This window comes from Alosa sapidissima, chromosome 1, assembly GCF_018492685.1.
Source record: "Alosa sapidissima isolate fAloSap1 chromosome 1, fAloSap1.pri, whole genome shotgun sequence".
In the NCBI taxonomy this organism is placed as follows: Eukaryota; Metazoa; Chordata; class Actinopteri; order Clupeiformes; family Clupeidae; genus Alosa; species Alosa sapidissima.
The window spans coordinates 14,704,835-14,722,880 of NC_055957.1; the positions used below are offsets into that span (position 1 = coordinate 14,704,835).

The 18,046-nt window shown below is 38.2% G+C and overlaps 3 gene segments (V, D, J or C); all 3 read right to left on the minus strand.

The window, feature by feature from the left end:
* Positions 1–209: 209 nt before the first annotated feature.
* Positions 210–1,409, minus strand: LOC121715935. The segment is given in 2 exon segments: positions 210–632; positions 1,279–1,409. Coding segments are annotated over 2 exon segments (465 nt in total).
* A 1,440-nt stretch (positions 1,410–2,849) lies between these two features.
* LOC121716642 lies at positions 2,850–4,102 on the minus strand. The segment is given in 2 exon segments: positions 2,850–3,712; positions 3,894–4,102. Coding segments are annotated over 2 exon segments (426 nt in total).
* A 300-nt stretch (positions 4,103–4,402) lies between these two features.
* Positions 4,403–4,948, minus strand: LOC121723250. The segment is given in 2 exon segments: positions 4,403–4,749; positions 4,853–4,948. Coding segments are annotated over 2 exon segments (405 nt in total).
* Between the last annotated feature and the right edge of the window lie 13,098 nt (positions 4,949–18,046).

Genomic DNA, 18,046 nt, shown 5'->3' on the forward strand with positions numbered 1-18,046 from the left:
AAATTATCTTTATACATTAACGGTTGAAGCCCATTATTTAACTCAATTTTCAAAATACATATTTTTTTAATTGTGTAAATATAATTTTTTTATGTATTATAGGTGCATATTTTATTTGAAGCTATGTACAAATTAATGCATTTCTTTAAGAGTATTATAATTCACATGATAAATACAGATCAGTAAAATGATGATGAATTCAAATCTGTATCAGCAGACTGGATTAATAGTCAGAGTGTATAAATGAATGTACTGTCTGTGAAGGGGACATGTTGAATCTCCCTCCTCCTGCACATCTGAGAGGATTTTGTACAGCAGAGTCAGAGTTCCTGTCACTGTGGGCCTCAGGGCGCAGTAGTACACAGCAGAGTCAGACGCCTCTGCAGAGGAGAGCTCCAGAAACACACGCTTTTCCTCTGTCTTTATGGAGGGAGTCAGGCGGGGAACTGGGTCTGAAGTGGTACCAGCCACATATATGTAGTAGAGGAACTCTGGGATGGAGTTGGGATACTGCCGATACCATTGCAAGTTAGTGACACTACCACTGTAGTTACAGGAGAAAGTAACAGCTTCTTCCTCGATGACGATCAGTGAAGAATGCGAGGGTGTTATAGTATTCCCAACAGATTCTCCTGTGAATAATGAACAAAGAGATGAAGAACATGTGAAGATGCCAGTTCTTTTAAATGGAGGTAAAATTTAGACAAGCACAAATTCATCTGGATATCACTGAAACATGCCTCTATGATGGACTCTACAGTACATTTCATTCTAATATACTATACCTTGTTGATATACTTAACTATACATGCATTATGATAAAACGCCTATTATATACAACATCTAAAGATCTTACCTATTAAGAGAGACAAGAGCAGGAATGCACGTAGTACCATCATGACTGGCCAGCACTGACAGAGTGACTGCAAGCATCTCGACACCTTCTTTACACACATACATTTCCTGACTCCGCCCCATCCACTGTGGTTATTGTTGTGTAAAAGTGTTTTAATGATATCAATGAATGACTTTACCGGCTGATACTTTTCTCATTTAAAACGAATTCTGCCTAATATATTTCAACTGGAATCATTTTTGGGTATAAAAAGAGCACTGCGGATACATTCACAGATACTAATTTATGTTCATTTTATTATATGTATTATATGCATATTCCATCTAAATATATTTAAAATTAAATGAATTTCTTTCACAGTATTATAATTGATAAATACAGAACAGACTGGATTAATAGTCAGAGTGTATAAATGGATGTACTGTCTGTGAAGGGGACATGTTGAATCTCCCTCCTCCTGCACATCTGAGAGGTTTTTGTACAGCAGAGTCTGAGTTCCTGTCACTGTGGGCACCAGGGCGCAGTAGTACACAGCAGAGTCAGACGCCTCTGCAGAGGAGAGCTCCAGAAACACACGCTTTTCCTCTGTCTTTATGGAGGGAGTCAGACGGGGAACTGGGTCTGAAGTGGTACCAGCCTCATATATGTAGTAGAGGAACTCTGGGATAGAGTTGGGATATTGCCGATACCACTGCAAGTTACTGACATCACTACTGCTGTAGTTACAGGAGAAAGTGACACTTTCTCCCTCATTGATGACCACTGAGGAATGAGAGGGTGTTGTAGTATTCCCAACAGATTCTCCTGTGAATGATGAAGAAAGAGATGAAGAGCATGTGAAGATGGATATTTCTGCTTCTGTGATGGATTCTAGATGATTTGAGATAACTAGATAATTTGAGTATATACTTAACTGTGCATGCATTATTATATTACGCCTAGATTTTACTTCCTTATGTGACAAATATAAATGGTAATACTCAAAGATCTTACCTATTAAGAGAAATAAGAGCAGGAATGCACCAAGTACCATCATGATTAGCCAGCACTGACAGAGTGACTGCAAGCATCTCGACACCTTCTTTACACACACACATTTCCTGACTCCGCCCCATCCACTGGAGTTATTGTTGTGTAAAGGACCAGCCAAAAAAAATATTTAATGACATTAATTAATGACTTTACCGGCTGATTTTTTACTTTCCTCTGACTCGGGGTGTTTTCACACTTGGTCCCTTTCAGCCTTCTAAACAAACTCAGATCGATGACTCAGCATTTTTTGTACATAACACTCCAATCAAACTCTAACCCATTAGAAGCCAACCGGCGCAATTCATCTAGTCTGTGCACTGTGCACTTTTTGCATTGTAGTCTATTTTATCCTCCTTAATATATATATATATATAAACTATTATCATTGGTACTATAACAAGGATACAGACATTTGTAATTTGGCTATAGCCAAACAAATGTGTTCTAATGTTAAGCTAATATATATCCTTACAACTGGCTATTGTCAAATTTCTGGGAATTTAATTGATTAACACATCACATAAACTGTTATCGAGTGTTGTTGATACACAATAGGCAACTTGTGTCCTCGGAACCAAATGACAGAAGCTTTGGAGTTTTGGAAGTAGGCTGCAGTTTCTGGTGGATACATACTGTAACTGGCATGCGTAGGCTTTTGGTAAGGTAAAAGCAACGACTGAAATGCAGTGTTGAAACACATGTATTAAACATGTTAAATATGCAAACACTGATCCGGTACAAACACTGACCCCCCCTGACAATAGGCAACTTGTGTCCTCGGAACCAAATCTGACAGCATCTAATCAACATGTAGTGTTGAAATGTCGCCCCACCCTGGTTCCCAGTCATATTGCAGTCCAAGTGCAGCTGTGTTTTCTATGTGAATATGAAATGTGAAATATAGACTGAAACTTTGCTGAGAAAAAAAGGTTTGGTGAGTTGGCTACCTTGTAGTCAGTACCTTTGAAGACAGACGAGGATCTACAGCTGAAGTCTGTTTTTGCCTCACAGTACTGATGAGATGCCGAGGAGCTGATTTTCATTCCCACATTTCACACTAGAAAATGAAAAGAGATATTATTTCACATTATATAAAATGCATGTACAGTAGGTATATGGATAACGTGGTCTGGAAACAGATTAAAGAACATTTTATATTTTGATTCATCCGCATGTTTTAATTTTAATTTTGTATGTCATACAGATTTAATTGTTATATGCCTCTAAAATGTTATTGGGTTTTTGTTACCTTGGTGTTATTATTATTATGAACATGATGAATTAACAAATTAATGGAGTGATCACACATGCATTGTTGATCATAGAGTTATGAGTTATTGTTTGCATAAAAGACATTTGTAGATACAGTGTATGGCCCCTTAAGATTTGTTTACTGTAATTCTATAGGAGAAATTAATTGTTTTTAGTTAGAGTTCCTTGTCCCTGCATTTCAGACAACAGAGCAATACAATCCCTCGCTGTCAGTCAGGTTTTTGTATTGCAGTCTGTGGTTTCGTGTCACTGTGGGCGTCAGAGCACAGTAGTACAGCGCAGAGTCAGAGACTTGAACAGAGGAGATCTGCAGAAACACTTGAGTTTTCTCTTGGTTTAGTTTCCCCATCAGGCGAGGATGTTTGCCTGGGCTCGGGTCTTTCCCAGTGGAGTGCAGCACAAGCAGGAGGAACTGTGGAGCTGATCTGGGATACTGGACATACCACTGGAGAGAATATGCAGAGGAGTAGCTACAGGACAAGCTAACATTCACTCCTTCCTCTGGGAACACTTCAGTTCTGTCTGAAGTAATTTTCTGTCCTGTGCAAACACCTTTAAAAAAAACAAAAAGAAAACATATATTTGAAATGTTTCAAATAGTTTCAAATATTATTTGGTCAGATCATTTTAATTGTTATTATGTTATATAAATAATGTAATGTTATTATATATAACTGTGTCAAAATGCAGAACCCTGTAATATTTACTGGAATATTGCCCATTTATATGATACCTGTTAGGATGCTGAGCCAAAGAACTCTGTAGAGTAGCATTGTTAACGTCATCTCCAGAAAACAAATACAGCTTGAACTGAACCCTTCAAATATATTTGCAAGGCCTACAGGGTGACTGAGGAGACAAAATGTGTCTTCTATGCTCCTCCTCCAGTCAATGCCCTCATACAGTAGCAGAGTCAGCAGCAGAGGATGCTGATTGGAGAGCTCTTATGACAGTGATCATAATGGAACGAATCACTCTGCACTCTGATATGTACTGTTTAAAACATCATGTTACGAGAAGAAAATTACTTTTTTCTCATGTGGAATAATTATTTCTAATCAGTATCTTTCTCACAGTATAGTTGGATGAATTACCTAACTATTCCCTAACACCTACAATATTCAGCTTTACTGTGTATAAAAACATTGAATATCTACAGTAACTGCTGATTGAAGTTTATAGCACAATTTATTCATTAATTTGTAGTAGAGCTATACTGAGGGCACTGTGAGATAGGTTTGGTCAGATAGGTTTTTGTGTGGGTGTGTACAGTGTTGTTCTCACTGTGGGCTGCAGGGCACAGTAGTAGACAGCAGAGTCAGACACTTGCAGATTCCTGATTGTCAGAGGAACAGAGCTGGAGGAGAAGGTGCAGTTGAATCTCTCACTGAACTCAGTGCCGTTATGGCCAGATCCAAACTTGCCCCTGCCTAGTAAGTAAGTGGGCACACTGTTTGGTTGCTGTTTATACCAGAGAAGATAAGGATTGCCTGCCGTCTCATATGCACAGGCGAGAGTCACCATCTCCCCTTCAGTACTGATCACATTGGATTCCGTTTGATGAACAGAATCTCCTCTGCACACTGCAACTGGAAAACAGGGAAATGTTCATTGGCATGTATCACATTATTTCTGTCTTACACATTTCTATTTCTACACATTTAACGCTCTGCAAGTGAAGATCTACTGTACCGATGCAATTTGCCACTACAATGACAAAGATCCTCATCCAGCAGCCTGAGAGAGGCATCCTGTGTTGAAACACTGCCTGCAGCAGTGTGATGAAGCAGACAATATGAGACCTGCAGGGAACACACTTTAGTTTGACATGTCACTGGCACCATGACACCTCCTAGTGGCTTAAATGGGAACAAGAGCATGTCAACATATCCTACACATGTATTAATTTAGCAGACACTTTTATCCAAAGTGACTTACATGTTGACAATTTGGAAGACTTCTCATTTGCCTGTGTATTTGTGAAAAGAATGTTTGATGTATATATTACTCACACTTGTGGGCTCAGTAATCCTTTTTTGTGAATTACTTCAAATCAATTGATTTGTTTACAACGATGAGCCCCCACAATGTTGAATGAATAAACAAACAGATAGATAATATCTAATTAATACAAACAGATATAGTTATGATTATGAATATCTTAGCATGTTTTAATAATCAAATAATGTCAATCACCAAAAACAGCTGAGAAATGGCACCATGTGAACTCCTTGATTATGATTAATGCTGATTAAAAGACTCTTCAAAATGTTCTTGAAAGTGTGGACAATGACTTTGATGCCATTGTGGTGTCAAATCCACATTAAATAATACAACATCAAAAGAAGTCTGCACACTGTGGATGTATACTGCAGATGATGGCTTTAATGCACTCCGGAGCATTAGTGAAGCAAGCAAGTAAGTGAAAGCAAAGTAAGAAAGTGAGCAGTGAGCAAAGTGAGCTAACATCCTCTGGCTGTTGTCCAGCCTTTATACCCTTCAAGTCATCCCAGACAAGTCACTCTATGTTTACAGATAACTGACCAAGTAATATATGGTACTTCACCTTTGCCCTCTCATCCTGTTATTCCTACATTCTTTAGGTTGTGCCATTCTTTAGGTTTTGCTTACATTTCCTGGCACCAAACCTTGTCTATGCCATTTTCTGCCAGGCCTGCTCTTTCACTTACACCAGTCTTCCTTTCCCACACTGAACATACTACAGACTTCAGTTTCACAAAACAATGATATTATACAGAATAAAGATACTACATAAAAGATATATAAACTAAAGGATATATGTCAATAAAGGCCACGACATTCCCCCCTTTGAGCATGAAGTGCTCACTTATGCAGCAAGATCAAACATTTATCACTATTTTAACACATCTCCTACTATCAAGAAAATACAGCTGCTAAGCTGAGTCACACTATAAACAGTCAGCTAAGCAAACCAGTTAACTCAGTAGCAACTATGACATTAAGCAATTGTCCCCAATACCACTGCTAAACATAAAACACTTATATTAGTACTGTTATTACACCCTTGAACCAACCCTCACTAAAATCAAATCCAATAGTGTAGTGTTATTATCAAATAGAATGGCAAGTTTCAAATCCTCTCGGAGGAAGCGAAAACCCTTAAGGAAAACCTCTTTTTTTCTTGTTTTTAGAGGAAAAAACCTTCATAAGGGAAACTCTTCTACTGTCCTGTTTGTACAGCAACACTTGTTTACAACAAGCGAAAGGAGAAACTTTCCTTCAACTACACATATGCTTTTCCATCCCCATAAATTCATCAAATGAGCAAACAGATCACATAAGAATTCCTGATGGGTGTTTTCAGATAGGGCTAGTCCTATAATATTCTAAGATTCTACATGAAGATAGGTTACATGCTATAATTACTTTGTTTTTAGAGAAGAGGGTAACACCAAACTATTAATAATACATTCTCATTACACACAGTTTTTAGTCCATTGCTTGTTCCTCGGAGATGGCAGAGTGTAAATGCAATCGCAGATGTATTAGCAAATGTTGGATGCTGCGCTTCAAGTGTGAGGTATGTTACGAATATTGCAATTCACAAAAACAAAAGCCATTGTCTTAGTTCTGCACTCCATCTCATATGCTCTGAGAACATTAGTGGCTTGGCTGTTGGGCGGAGTGGAGTCCACACCCAATCCCACTTCATCAATGAAAGAGCTGGTTTTGCTTCCAACCAGCATACTGTATCCTAATTTCCTCCTTTCTCCAATCCTCTATGAGAAGCATCAGTTCTGGCATCACTGGCATCACTGTCATGTTTCCATTTCCTTGTCATCTGTCCTGGCACTAGTATCTCCTTCCACTAGGGTTGCCATTTGCTTCATTCATCAACAGCAGTGATCCATTTCTCCCAGCCACTGTTTTAAGCACTATGGATCTCAAACAAGGAAGAAACAAAGAGAAAACAAGCACAAATACAAGCAAACCTATTCCTACAACTATTCCTATTTGTGCTAGCCATATTTCTAATCCTCCTAATGCCCCCTTAACTAGCATTCTATCATTATTAGTTTTGCCATAGCTATGTTATGGGAATAAAAGTACTGCAATATACTCCTATGTTGACACACACTCCATTTTCTTTGGCTAATATCTGATCCAACATCATCCAGTTGTGCATAGCTACCCAGGTTGCAGCCACCTGTTCTCTTAGTGCTCCAAGCACATAACATCCGCAGTCGTTCATATTGGAAGATTCACCAATATTCCAGATTCCTGGTGGTTGATAAGATTTTGTCAGTCAATAATTTCTGTGTTACCTGAGTCTTCTTTGTCGGCCTCACTTGTGAAAAAACAGTTGAATGGCTCATTTCCTGGTGGTTTGGTGGTATGTCATGGACTGGGATCTCTGCCGTTTTCTGTCCATTCCCTGATTGTTATCAGGGCAGATGTTGCTGGGACAATGTCCCCCCTTCCTCACTGGATTCCTTGCCCGAAAGTCTACCCTCAACAGGGGAACAGGAGCATACATGCCAAAAACACTATACCCACCTCTGCCAGGATCATTTCTGTCCCCAGGCAGTATACTGTAGGTTGTTGACTCTTTTCCTGTAGGTCCTTCTGAAAGTCCTTTTCCTGATTATTCCATATAATTTCTCATTTATCCTTGGAGCTGATCCAAAGGTGGGCCTCTGGTGGACCTCTCAGCTTTTATCTTTAATGCAAAAAGTGATTACTCTGGTTTTATTGTGACCTTATTTGCATCGAAGCAATGCGTAAGGCATCAAACCAGTTTAAATCTGTTGAGGCATATATTTTAGCAATTCTCCCTTTTAACGTCATTTGCCCTTATCATCTGAAAACCCCTACAAACCACTACCAAAGTTTCTTATTTTTATCATATCAATGTAATCAATAACTAAGTGTTTTCATGATCCTTCTGGGACCTAATGGTTTAGACAACACTATCACTTTCTGATATTATGACTATACACATGACATCTGTTAGACTATCATCAATAACTTCCTGTAACTATGAAAATCCTTCAATAAAAATATTCCTCTTTCCTACTCCCCCCTTGCGCATAGATCCCAACTATGCGCAAAGGAAAGCACCATATCAAGTACTGTATCTGTTGGGAAAGTATCTGGTTAGTATCATATAAATGCCACTAACCATTAAAGTTACAGTTATTGTATTCAGCAGACTCTTTTTTTCCCAAAGGGACATTCAAATAAAACATTAATCAAATACTGACAGTGAAAATTATAAAAAAAATCTGTAACCCAAGGTAACAAATGTAACAAATCATACAATTTAACATTCTACCAGGGGTTCGCCCCCCTTTGTTACTGTGATTAACAGAATAGAGTTGGTGGACCTCCATTCCTTCCATGAAGACCAACATCTTTCCACCAGCTTTTCTATTTCTGAAATAATAAAACATTTTAATCTTCTGACAATGACTTATAATAATCCTAATTCCATCTATTCTCTTTTTGCATAGAGATTAAACAAATTTCCCTATAAGAAATTTTATTTTACTTATTTTCAATTTGAGATACTACTTTAAGACTGGTTATTATGTAAGCTATATTAATTAGATGTTCTAGGACATACAGTAATCTCATCATTCTTCAACATACCTTACTCCAATTTTCTCTGCATGTCATAGACTTTTATAATGTTTTATTCTTCAAAAACTAAGCTTACCTCTATTCCTAATTATTCTAACCCTATACTACTTTATCTAGGCTATCTAAACTATTAGTAAATCCTAGTTCTATTTTCTTATTCTATCAATCCTATTTCTCTGCTTTCTTTATTTTATCTATTGCTTTCTTTATCAAATGTTATAGTATAGTACGTAAGATCTTTTGGCTTCACATTAGTTACATGTAAAGCAGATATTACATCATTTCAATATTTCTACAAACTTTATTTTTCCCATTAAAGCTAAATCATTCTATTCCTTAGACTTGTTGAGTGTGAGTGACCACTAGGGAACTCCCATGATCTAGAGGTAATATTTTAATATGTAACAGTCCCTAGGACATAGTCAAGTTAGTCTTACCTACTTACACCACCACCTATCCTGAAAAATTAATGGAGTGTCATTTGACATTAAAAATAGCAGTGTTATCACTTTGTCACTTAATTTGATCAAAACATTTGCATTTACAATTAATTAAATAGTAGTCACTTCTATTCAAAATAACAATAAAAATATAATAAAGGTAAGAATAAGAGTAATCATACTTTAAATTTGCTTAACAAAGTATTTACCTACTTACCCTGAGATGTCTTAACTACCTTCTCTGTACCTAGTCAGGGCATCGCTGGGTATCAGGTGGGCTCACCCATAAGATAGTCCCTCATCATGGTTTCCTCATCAACTCCCTTTGATAGTATTGGTATACACCTTCTCTTGTAGAATTCTCTAGGCCTCCTTAAAACTATGCTATTTCACAAGGGAAGAGGAAGGCATGCTCGTTGGGCTCATCCTTCAGTGCCTGGGTGTCTCCTCCCTCTCCCTGTCCTGTTTCTTTTGTCCACTTGTTTGACAGTCAAAACAAACTGATGATTGTCTCGATTCAGATGTCCATTCTCACATGATGCCTCCTCTGTAATTTCCTCTCACTCTGCCTTAGTTATTCCCATCTTGTCTTAGTCTCCACCCCCACTGACGTGGAGATTGTGGCTGCCATGGGCTTGACTGTGCCCACTATAATAGGTATCCATAGGCCAGTAGACTGACAGGTTTGGGAACACCTGTGATGGTTGCTCCTACTGCCATAGTGTTGAGGATGGTGCTGCTACTGGTTTCCCCAGACTTGAAGCCTTAGGTCACCATAGGTGCCTGTATTGTCTTTTTGATGCTGCAAGCGCTTCCATTGCACTTCCAAGTTCCCTCTTTGCTCTCCAGCTTGCCACTGTTGCCTTAACAAAGGCCTCAGAGTCCTTATCTATTTTCAGTTTGTCGCTTAGCACTGTTGTGCTGAACTTGCTCAGAACTCAGTCAGGACAGGGAGTACTTGGATTAACCCCTGCACATCAGCATGTCCTCACACGGCTGGTAATGAGCCTTTCCCCCCATAGATATAAGAGGCAACATTACATTTACTGTTTAGCTGGAGGGAATGAGGAAATCATGCTGCAGTCAGCTTGTAGTATTTTCTAGATTACTCTCTATCTATCATCTACTTTATCTTGCCCTTTTGTAATTTACCATTAACTGTACATTTTATCCCTTATATCGTCCTATAACATCTGCATCTATTATTATTCCTACAGTTATGGTCACTCACTCCCAAGTCATCTCCTTACTTCTGCCTCTTATCTCCTATTGTATTAATCTATCAAGATGTCAAGATGTTTTTGAGCATTTTAAATACCTCTTTCTCCTACTATTTCCACTATAACTGACCTATTCTTCTTATAGCTCTACTATTGTCAATTTTCATGTAATCCCTGATCTTTGTAACGGTGCTAAATCCATTAATTCTTGTATAGGCCATACATCTGTATATTTCCTCATTCTCTCAACCACTTTTCTGCAACACTTTTTCATTTTACTGTTTACCCACTGATCCCTTTCGGTCTCTTTAACCATCAGAATGGGAATTACACTTTACACTAAATCATTTTACTTTAGCCTGGGGTTTCTGTAACACTACTTATTACCTTATAGGTGACTATCAAATTTCCATACTTACTTGGTTGACCATGGCATTCCCTTTACCATTAGTCAGCTTACCCAGTTTCTCTAAACATTACTAGAGTAATTATCTTATATAATTCTATACCTGGCTCTTACTGTCCATATGCTGCATTCCACAGTGAATGGTCTAATATATTATGCCATTCCTCACTACCAAAACATACTTCCTGTTAATTTTATCACTTAAGCCATTGAAGTATAATTCCCCAGTGGTCTCCATGTATTTTTATATCCCTTAGCACCGTAACTTTATCAAAAGTGTAATATTAAAATTTACTAAATGAATTTTATGAAATTAACTTTATCATACCTTATCATACCTCCTCTCAACATTCAACATTCATTCTTGAATTTCCCCTTTGGGATAAATAAAGCATCCATCTATCTATCCCAACCTCTAGCTATAGTTAAATAAGTATCCTTAAACCTTTCCTTCAGTATACATATACTATAGTACATATACAGTCTCTAAGTATAAATCTAAGTATAAGTGTAGGCTAGATATACTTAAACTCCTTTATGTATGCCAAGTATAAATCAATTTCCCATTTCTATGATTTTTACACAAAAAGTTTAAGCTATGCATATTCTTAGTTAGAAATAAATAGACCCACAGTACATTTCACAAACTAATTTTGCTAAGGGAGTCACTACTCAGTTCCCTCTGTACTGAGCTCCCATAAAACCCCCAACAGCAAATTAACTAACACCCCATATAACCCTATAACCACTTAATTATACCAGTATTATCTAAATTATAATATAGCTATGCAAATAACAAATGATACTCTAGGGCCAAGCAGCTTAGCACCACTTTCCATCAAATAACCCCTCAGTGCTAACAACAATTGCTGCCTTATACCATATGATTCTTCAACCCATTTGACAGGTAGAAACTAAATAACCCCAGAGATCTTCTGAAACCATCAATATCCCCATCATCTAGATTGTTAAATATAAAGTAGTAATCCAAAACGTTTTAAGTCAGTCAGAGTCAGTCTTTTTCAGTGTCGCCGTTATTTCAAATATTAACCATTTTTTGATTATTATCATATGTCAGTTGATCTTGGCTTATGCAACCAGTGATGTGGACAATACAAAACCCCTTTTCCAACTCTTAACAAAAACAGGACTATGTGGGAAGGCTATAACCATAGCCTATAGCCATAAACCTTTTCCACATAGCAGGACAGCTCTAAAACCAAATGACCTTGCCCAAACCACCTCTTCAGAGCTAAACAGTCACCTGTACCTTTAACTGTAAATGTACATAGAAACAATACCTTATCTTATTGTATATTAACACCCATAACACCACAAGGTGTTCACTCATAACACACATACTCATGACACACATACCACAATACACCAGACATATAACTGCAATGTGAGTTATTGATAAACCTTATGGAGTTCCTGTATATGTCTAGAACATTATCCAAAGGAGTCTTAAATTCAATTATTTTTCCCCAATAACATTGTGGTCCTCCATGAACTATAATCCATCACAAAATCTTTCTAAAGCATACCTAAGCTTCAACAATGTTACCATGAACCAAATTAACTTCAATACTGCTATCCAGTGTAGTAATGCCAGTTGCTGACCCAGCTTTAGCCTAATAATGTCAACAGCTATCTGAGCCTAATAATACTATGCAAACCTAGCCTAGTCATGCTAATAGCTAAGCTATTTAATTTAGACATATTATTAATACTACTATCATAATTATCATATCCTTAACAATGCTAATTTAATAGTTGAACCTACCACCTACTGATAAGCTAATATATTGTATATCATTAGTAGGCTACCACTAATATAACCTATCAATTGCCAACTTACTACTACTACTAATACATAATATATCTTAGTCAACACTGGACACAACAACACTTTTCCAACACCTGGAACCGCCATCAGCATTCATCCCAAATCCTGGATCTTAAAACTCTATATTTAACCATGATGGGCCTACTTATGCATCTGTCAGTTGGTCTACTCATCCACAGCATAGCACAGATGTGATTTTTCCCACTAACTCTCTCTATCTAATAATACTCTTATTATAAACAAGGCTAACTTGAAATGACCTTTTAAGCATAACAGAAACCTAAAGAGACTATTAACCAACCAATACACTATACATTATGGGACTACTACCATAGTGAATTATTTATACACGTAAGCTATATGACTAAAGTATGTAAACACTAATATCATTGCCTTTTATAGAGTATCATGAAAATCTTTTAACATAGAACTGTAGAGTATTTTAAAGAAAATCAAAAACTAGCAGAACTGTTTCTGTATCTCTCATTATTGCCAATTCAATTTTTAAAAGGTCAAAGTGACTATGACAGCCCCAGTGTCAAGCAATGAAGCTATTCCTCTTTTGCTTTGCCCATCTATTATGGTAATATTATATTCTCAGCAAGCAGCACTCCACTTCTGCAGACAACTGCCCACTGTAATTCAGAACCATTCTGTTCTGGCGTTACCAACCTTTCAAAACCATTTTCCCACTACCACATTCTCATTATCAACCATTTCTAATATTTTGATCATGGAAGACCAAGACATTCAACCCAACACTTTGCAGTATTAAACATTCCCCAAAAATCTTTCAAAATGAAATATTTTCCAATATTTCCCAGTTCAACATGCCTTAACCATCTCAGACCTACATCCTTTGTCCCCAGCAGACCTTTACACAAGCCCCCACCTTTTCCTATTTCAACCAGCAGCTCCTCTGCCTGGTATCACACACACACACACACACAGCCTCTTCTCCTTAATCACAAGTTATGCAAATATATGACGTCTTTTACCAATGCTCTGCCATGGACTTCTAATTCTACCAGCAACATATACTAAAAATCAAGTATACTTCCATTCAACACTTCTTTTAGCTTTACATCCACAACTTTAACACAACATGTCCACTCACTCTTGGAGTGTTTCAACTTCAACTTATTCAGACCTGATATCAGATATCAGCTGTACTCAACTTGTTAGTATTATTTCCTCCACATGCAGGAAATGAGGTCTTCACACGCAGACCTTTCAGTTTTTCACATGCAAAACTGTTACTTTTATCTCTCTCATTCCTTCTCATGCAGGAATTGAGTTAGTTCTCCTCATGCAGAACTTTAAGTTTTCCTCATGCAAAACTTCTTTGATATGGCTATAGTATTCCTTCACATGCAGGAATTTGCCTAGTTCTCCACATGCAGAACTCTTGATTTCTTTTGATTTTCCACATGCAAAATCATTTCCATTAGTGTACACACAAATGCTTACCATAATCTGCAGTATTAATCCCTTGGTCTTTGTTTTAGCAAGATTCTTTGACTGGAGGACGTTTTAGACAAGTATTCATAACTCAGTGTACAGCCTGATCAGAGGAGTCTAGCTGCTATTAAGCAAAAGTTGCTCACCTTAGTTTAAGTTGCGCATCAGCCTCTCCCCTGACCAAACCCTGGACTCTGAGATGATGCCTAAATATTGTCCTTTCCAACTCCTGGCTGGCTCGCCAATTATGTGGTGTCAAATCCACATTAAATAATACAACATCAAAAGAAGTCCGCACACTGTGGATGTATACTGCAGATGATGGCTTTAATGCACTCCGGAGCATTAGTGAAGCAAGCAAGTAAGTGAAAGCAAAGTAAGAAAGTGAGCAGTGAGCAAAGTGAGCTAACATCCTCTGGCTGTTGTCCAGCCTTTATACCCTTCAAGTCATCCCAGACAAGTCACTCTATGTTTACAGATAACTGACCAAGTAATATATGGTACTTCACCTTTGCCCTCTCATCCTGTTATTCCTACATTCTTTAGGTTGTGCCATTCTTTAGGTTTTGCTTACATTTCCTGGCACCAAACCTTGTCTATGCCATTTTCTGCCAGGCCTGCTCTTTCACTTACACCAGTCTTCCTTTCCCACACTGAACATACTACAGACTTCAGTTTCACAAAACAATGATATTATACAGAATAAAGATACTACATAAAAGATATATAAACTAAAGGATATATGTCAATAAAGGCCACGACACCATTTAAAGGGACACCAGGCAACGTTTTCGTGTTAATTACTCATCTTCGTAAGTCGGTATATGGTTAAATGACTCGTTACAGGGCGAATGAAGACTCTCTCGCCCGTCCCTACTGCCTGTAGGAAGAATATCCCGCTTGCAAGTTCAGTGTATCGTACCCGCCGACTGAAGCAGGATCAGTTTACAGCACAGAGTCAGGCTAACGAAATGCTGGAGATTGTTGCAAACGTATGTATAATGGCAGCGAAAAATAAAAGCAGCGAAAACCCTTGATGGAAGACGCAAAGAAAAGGAAAAGAGCTTCAGACCGAGCGAGGGGGAGTTTCGTAGAGAAAAATCATCAGGTTTGCCTGCTGTCCCTTTAAATGAAATGGCATTTGAGGCACTTGCAGACTGCATGCCAGTATTTGCATTTAAGGTGTAAGTGTGAGTAGAGAGTTTTTTGTTGGAGGGTTGAGTGACACTGTGGAGCTCAGGGAACAGAAATACACAGCAGTGTAGACAACAGAGTCCAACACTTGCAGACTCTGGATGGTCAAAGGAACTGTTTTTGAAGTTATGTTGAGTGTTGTGGAATATGACAGACGAGGGTCTACATCTGACGTCTGATTTGGCCCAGGAGAGAAGATGCTGAGAAGATGCTGAGGAGCTGAGTTTGGATGCTGGTGATACCCCTGTACCACTGTCAAGACTGTGGATTTGAGGAGGAGTAGCTGCATGAAAGGGTTAAACCAGATCCCTCCACATGAGAGACCTCAGTACTATCTGGAGTAATCATATCAGCATTGATGAGTCCTGCCAGAGGAAAAGAAACAGAAATGTATGTAACCTGAAATAAATAAATATAACAGCTATGAATGAGAGTTGTGCATATATCAGTATGCATAATACTGTATGTGCTGCTTTTTTCTTTCTCATTCTTTAAAATAATAATAATAATAATAATTTTGCTGTGTAATACTATTGCAAATGTAGAACTGCTCTTACCTAAGAAGGCTAAAAACAGTAGCAGTGCTACATGAATCATCATTGTAATGTCCATAGTGTAGTTCATGAGGCAGGGTGGTATGCAGATCTGCTTGGATTCAGTTCTTCACCTTCACTTAAATCTGATGTCACCATGATGCTGTCTGTTCAGCTCCTCCTCTGACTGGTAGAGGGTTGGTGAACTTCATAATATCTTTGGTGATAAGGATAATGATAAAACTGAAAAAAAAAATGTTCCCATCACTTTTGGAGACATCCACATGATAATATGCCCACTATGTTTTGAGTTATGGTAACAATAAACTGTCTGAGTCAGATGGTAGACTAGAACACTAACATAAACTCTGACCTCTGATTTGAGTCAGATGGATTACTAAAATAGAGAAAAAACTATAATACATGTAATGTGTTTATTCTGAAAAATGACAGTTGAGAGAGAGAGAGAGAGATTTAGTATTTGTATGTTCATAAATTGTACCATTTGTAGCACAATCAAAAACAGTTTATACTGTAGTTTAGACAATTGTCATGACAAAAGATGTGTCATATGTGGCCTCCTGTTAGACACAACTGTGTGTGTAATTTTAGTTTTTGTACAGTGTTGTTAGGTTCTTGACACTGTGGGCTGCAGGGCGCAGTAGTAGACAGCAGAGTCTGAGACTTCAGCGAATGAGATCTCCAGAAACAGCTGTTTCTTCTTACTGTTCACTTTAACAGACGACCCATGGATTGGTGGATCTGCTTTTTGTGTGTGAGTTCCTGCAGTCAGACAGTGCAAGAAACAAGCTGCGGGGCAGACCAGGTCACGCCCACCCATTCGCCAGGTCCTTCTGATGGCATGCTAATATCAGGGCCCTATCATGAAAGTCATCGTCACTCGTCAAAAGCTTATTCAAATTTAGTAGGATGTCCAGTCCACAATGGGAGGGTTTTCGTTATCAAACGTTGAGCGCATGGCACAACAAGGTGTTCCTCAGTTTTTTTTTTAATCAGTCATGGGTGTGTTTTGGGCCTAACATCATTTAACCCAATGAGAATGACATCTGTCATTCCCTTTAACGGCGCAAAGCACGATATCAATTAAATTCATCGTTATTTTGACATTCAACGGTGCATTTGAAGGAGGCTGCTTACGAGACCGTATGGAATAGTCATCCCACTAATCCAGTGGTTCTCAAACTGGGGGTCGGCAAAAATATTGGAGCGGTCGCGAAATGATTTGCATTTGATTTTTTGTAAAGGTTTTTAGTCAAAGGCTCCCATTGACATAATGCCTTTGATGTTGACCTATACGGTATACCTATGAGAGAAGACATTTTCTGCCTCTGCTTCCAATCCCCATCTCACAACATTTCAAAATCAAATTATGTCGGTTAGAGAGAAGGGTGTCACGAGACTTGGCCCATGTTTTTTGGGGGGCCGCCAGACAAAACGTTTAAGAACCACTGCACTAAACCATGCTTTACTAAAACCTAGCATAGCCTTCACACATTTGCACTCCTCTATTATTTGAACTCATTGGCAAAGTGAGTTCAAAGAGTTGCTTATATCTTGTGACAGTGCGTCTTCAGCTGTGCTCCATACGTGTCTCTCGCCTCGCCCCTAATCACTTTTAACCGTCATTACCAATTTGCTAATGAACCTGTATTTGGTTTATTAGAAACATACTTACCTGAAAGGCTAAACGATTACCATAAGCTGTGAAAGAAAAATTATAATTTGTAGCACTTACCTGTGTAATTTGTATTTATTGAAGATTTACCTTTTCTTCATTAAATTCATCCAAATACGACACTCCGCATGTTTCTTGGGGAGGATAATGAGGAAACGACTTGCTGTTTCATGCTAGATGAGAACAGTGCAGGTTGAATCTAGCCCGGTAATGACATGATGACCTCATTATAGCCCACTGAAGTCATAATTCGATAATGTCTAAGGATCGCCAATGGTGTAATTGATCAAGCATAGATCATATTCAATATTATTGGTGGTGCTAAGGTGGTGGGGGGTTCCCAAATCAAAGTATGCTTAGGGCCCCATAGGACCCCATAAAGCCGGTTCTGCCCAGAAGACTCTCGAAAATAAGCTGCAGTTGTGTAAGAGTAACTCTGTATCTTTTTTCTACAAGAGCACG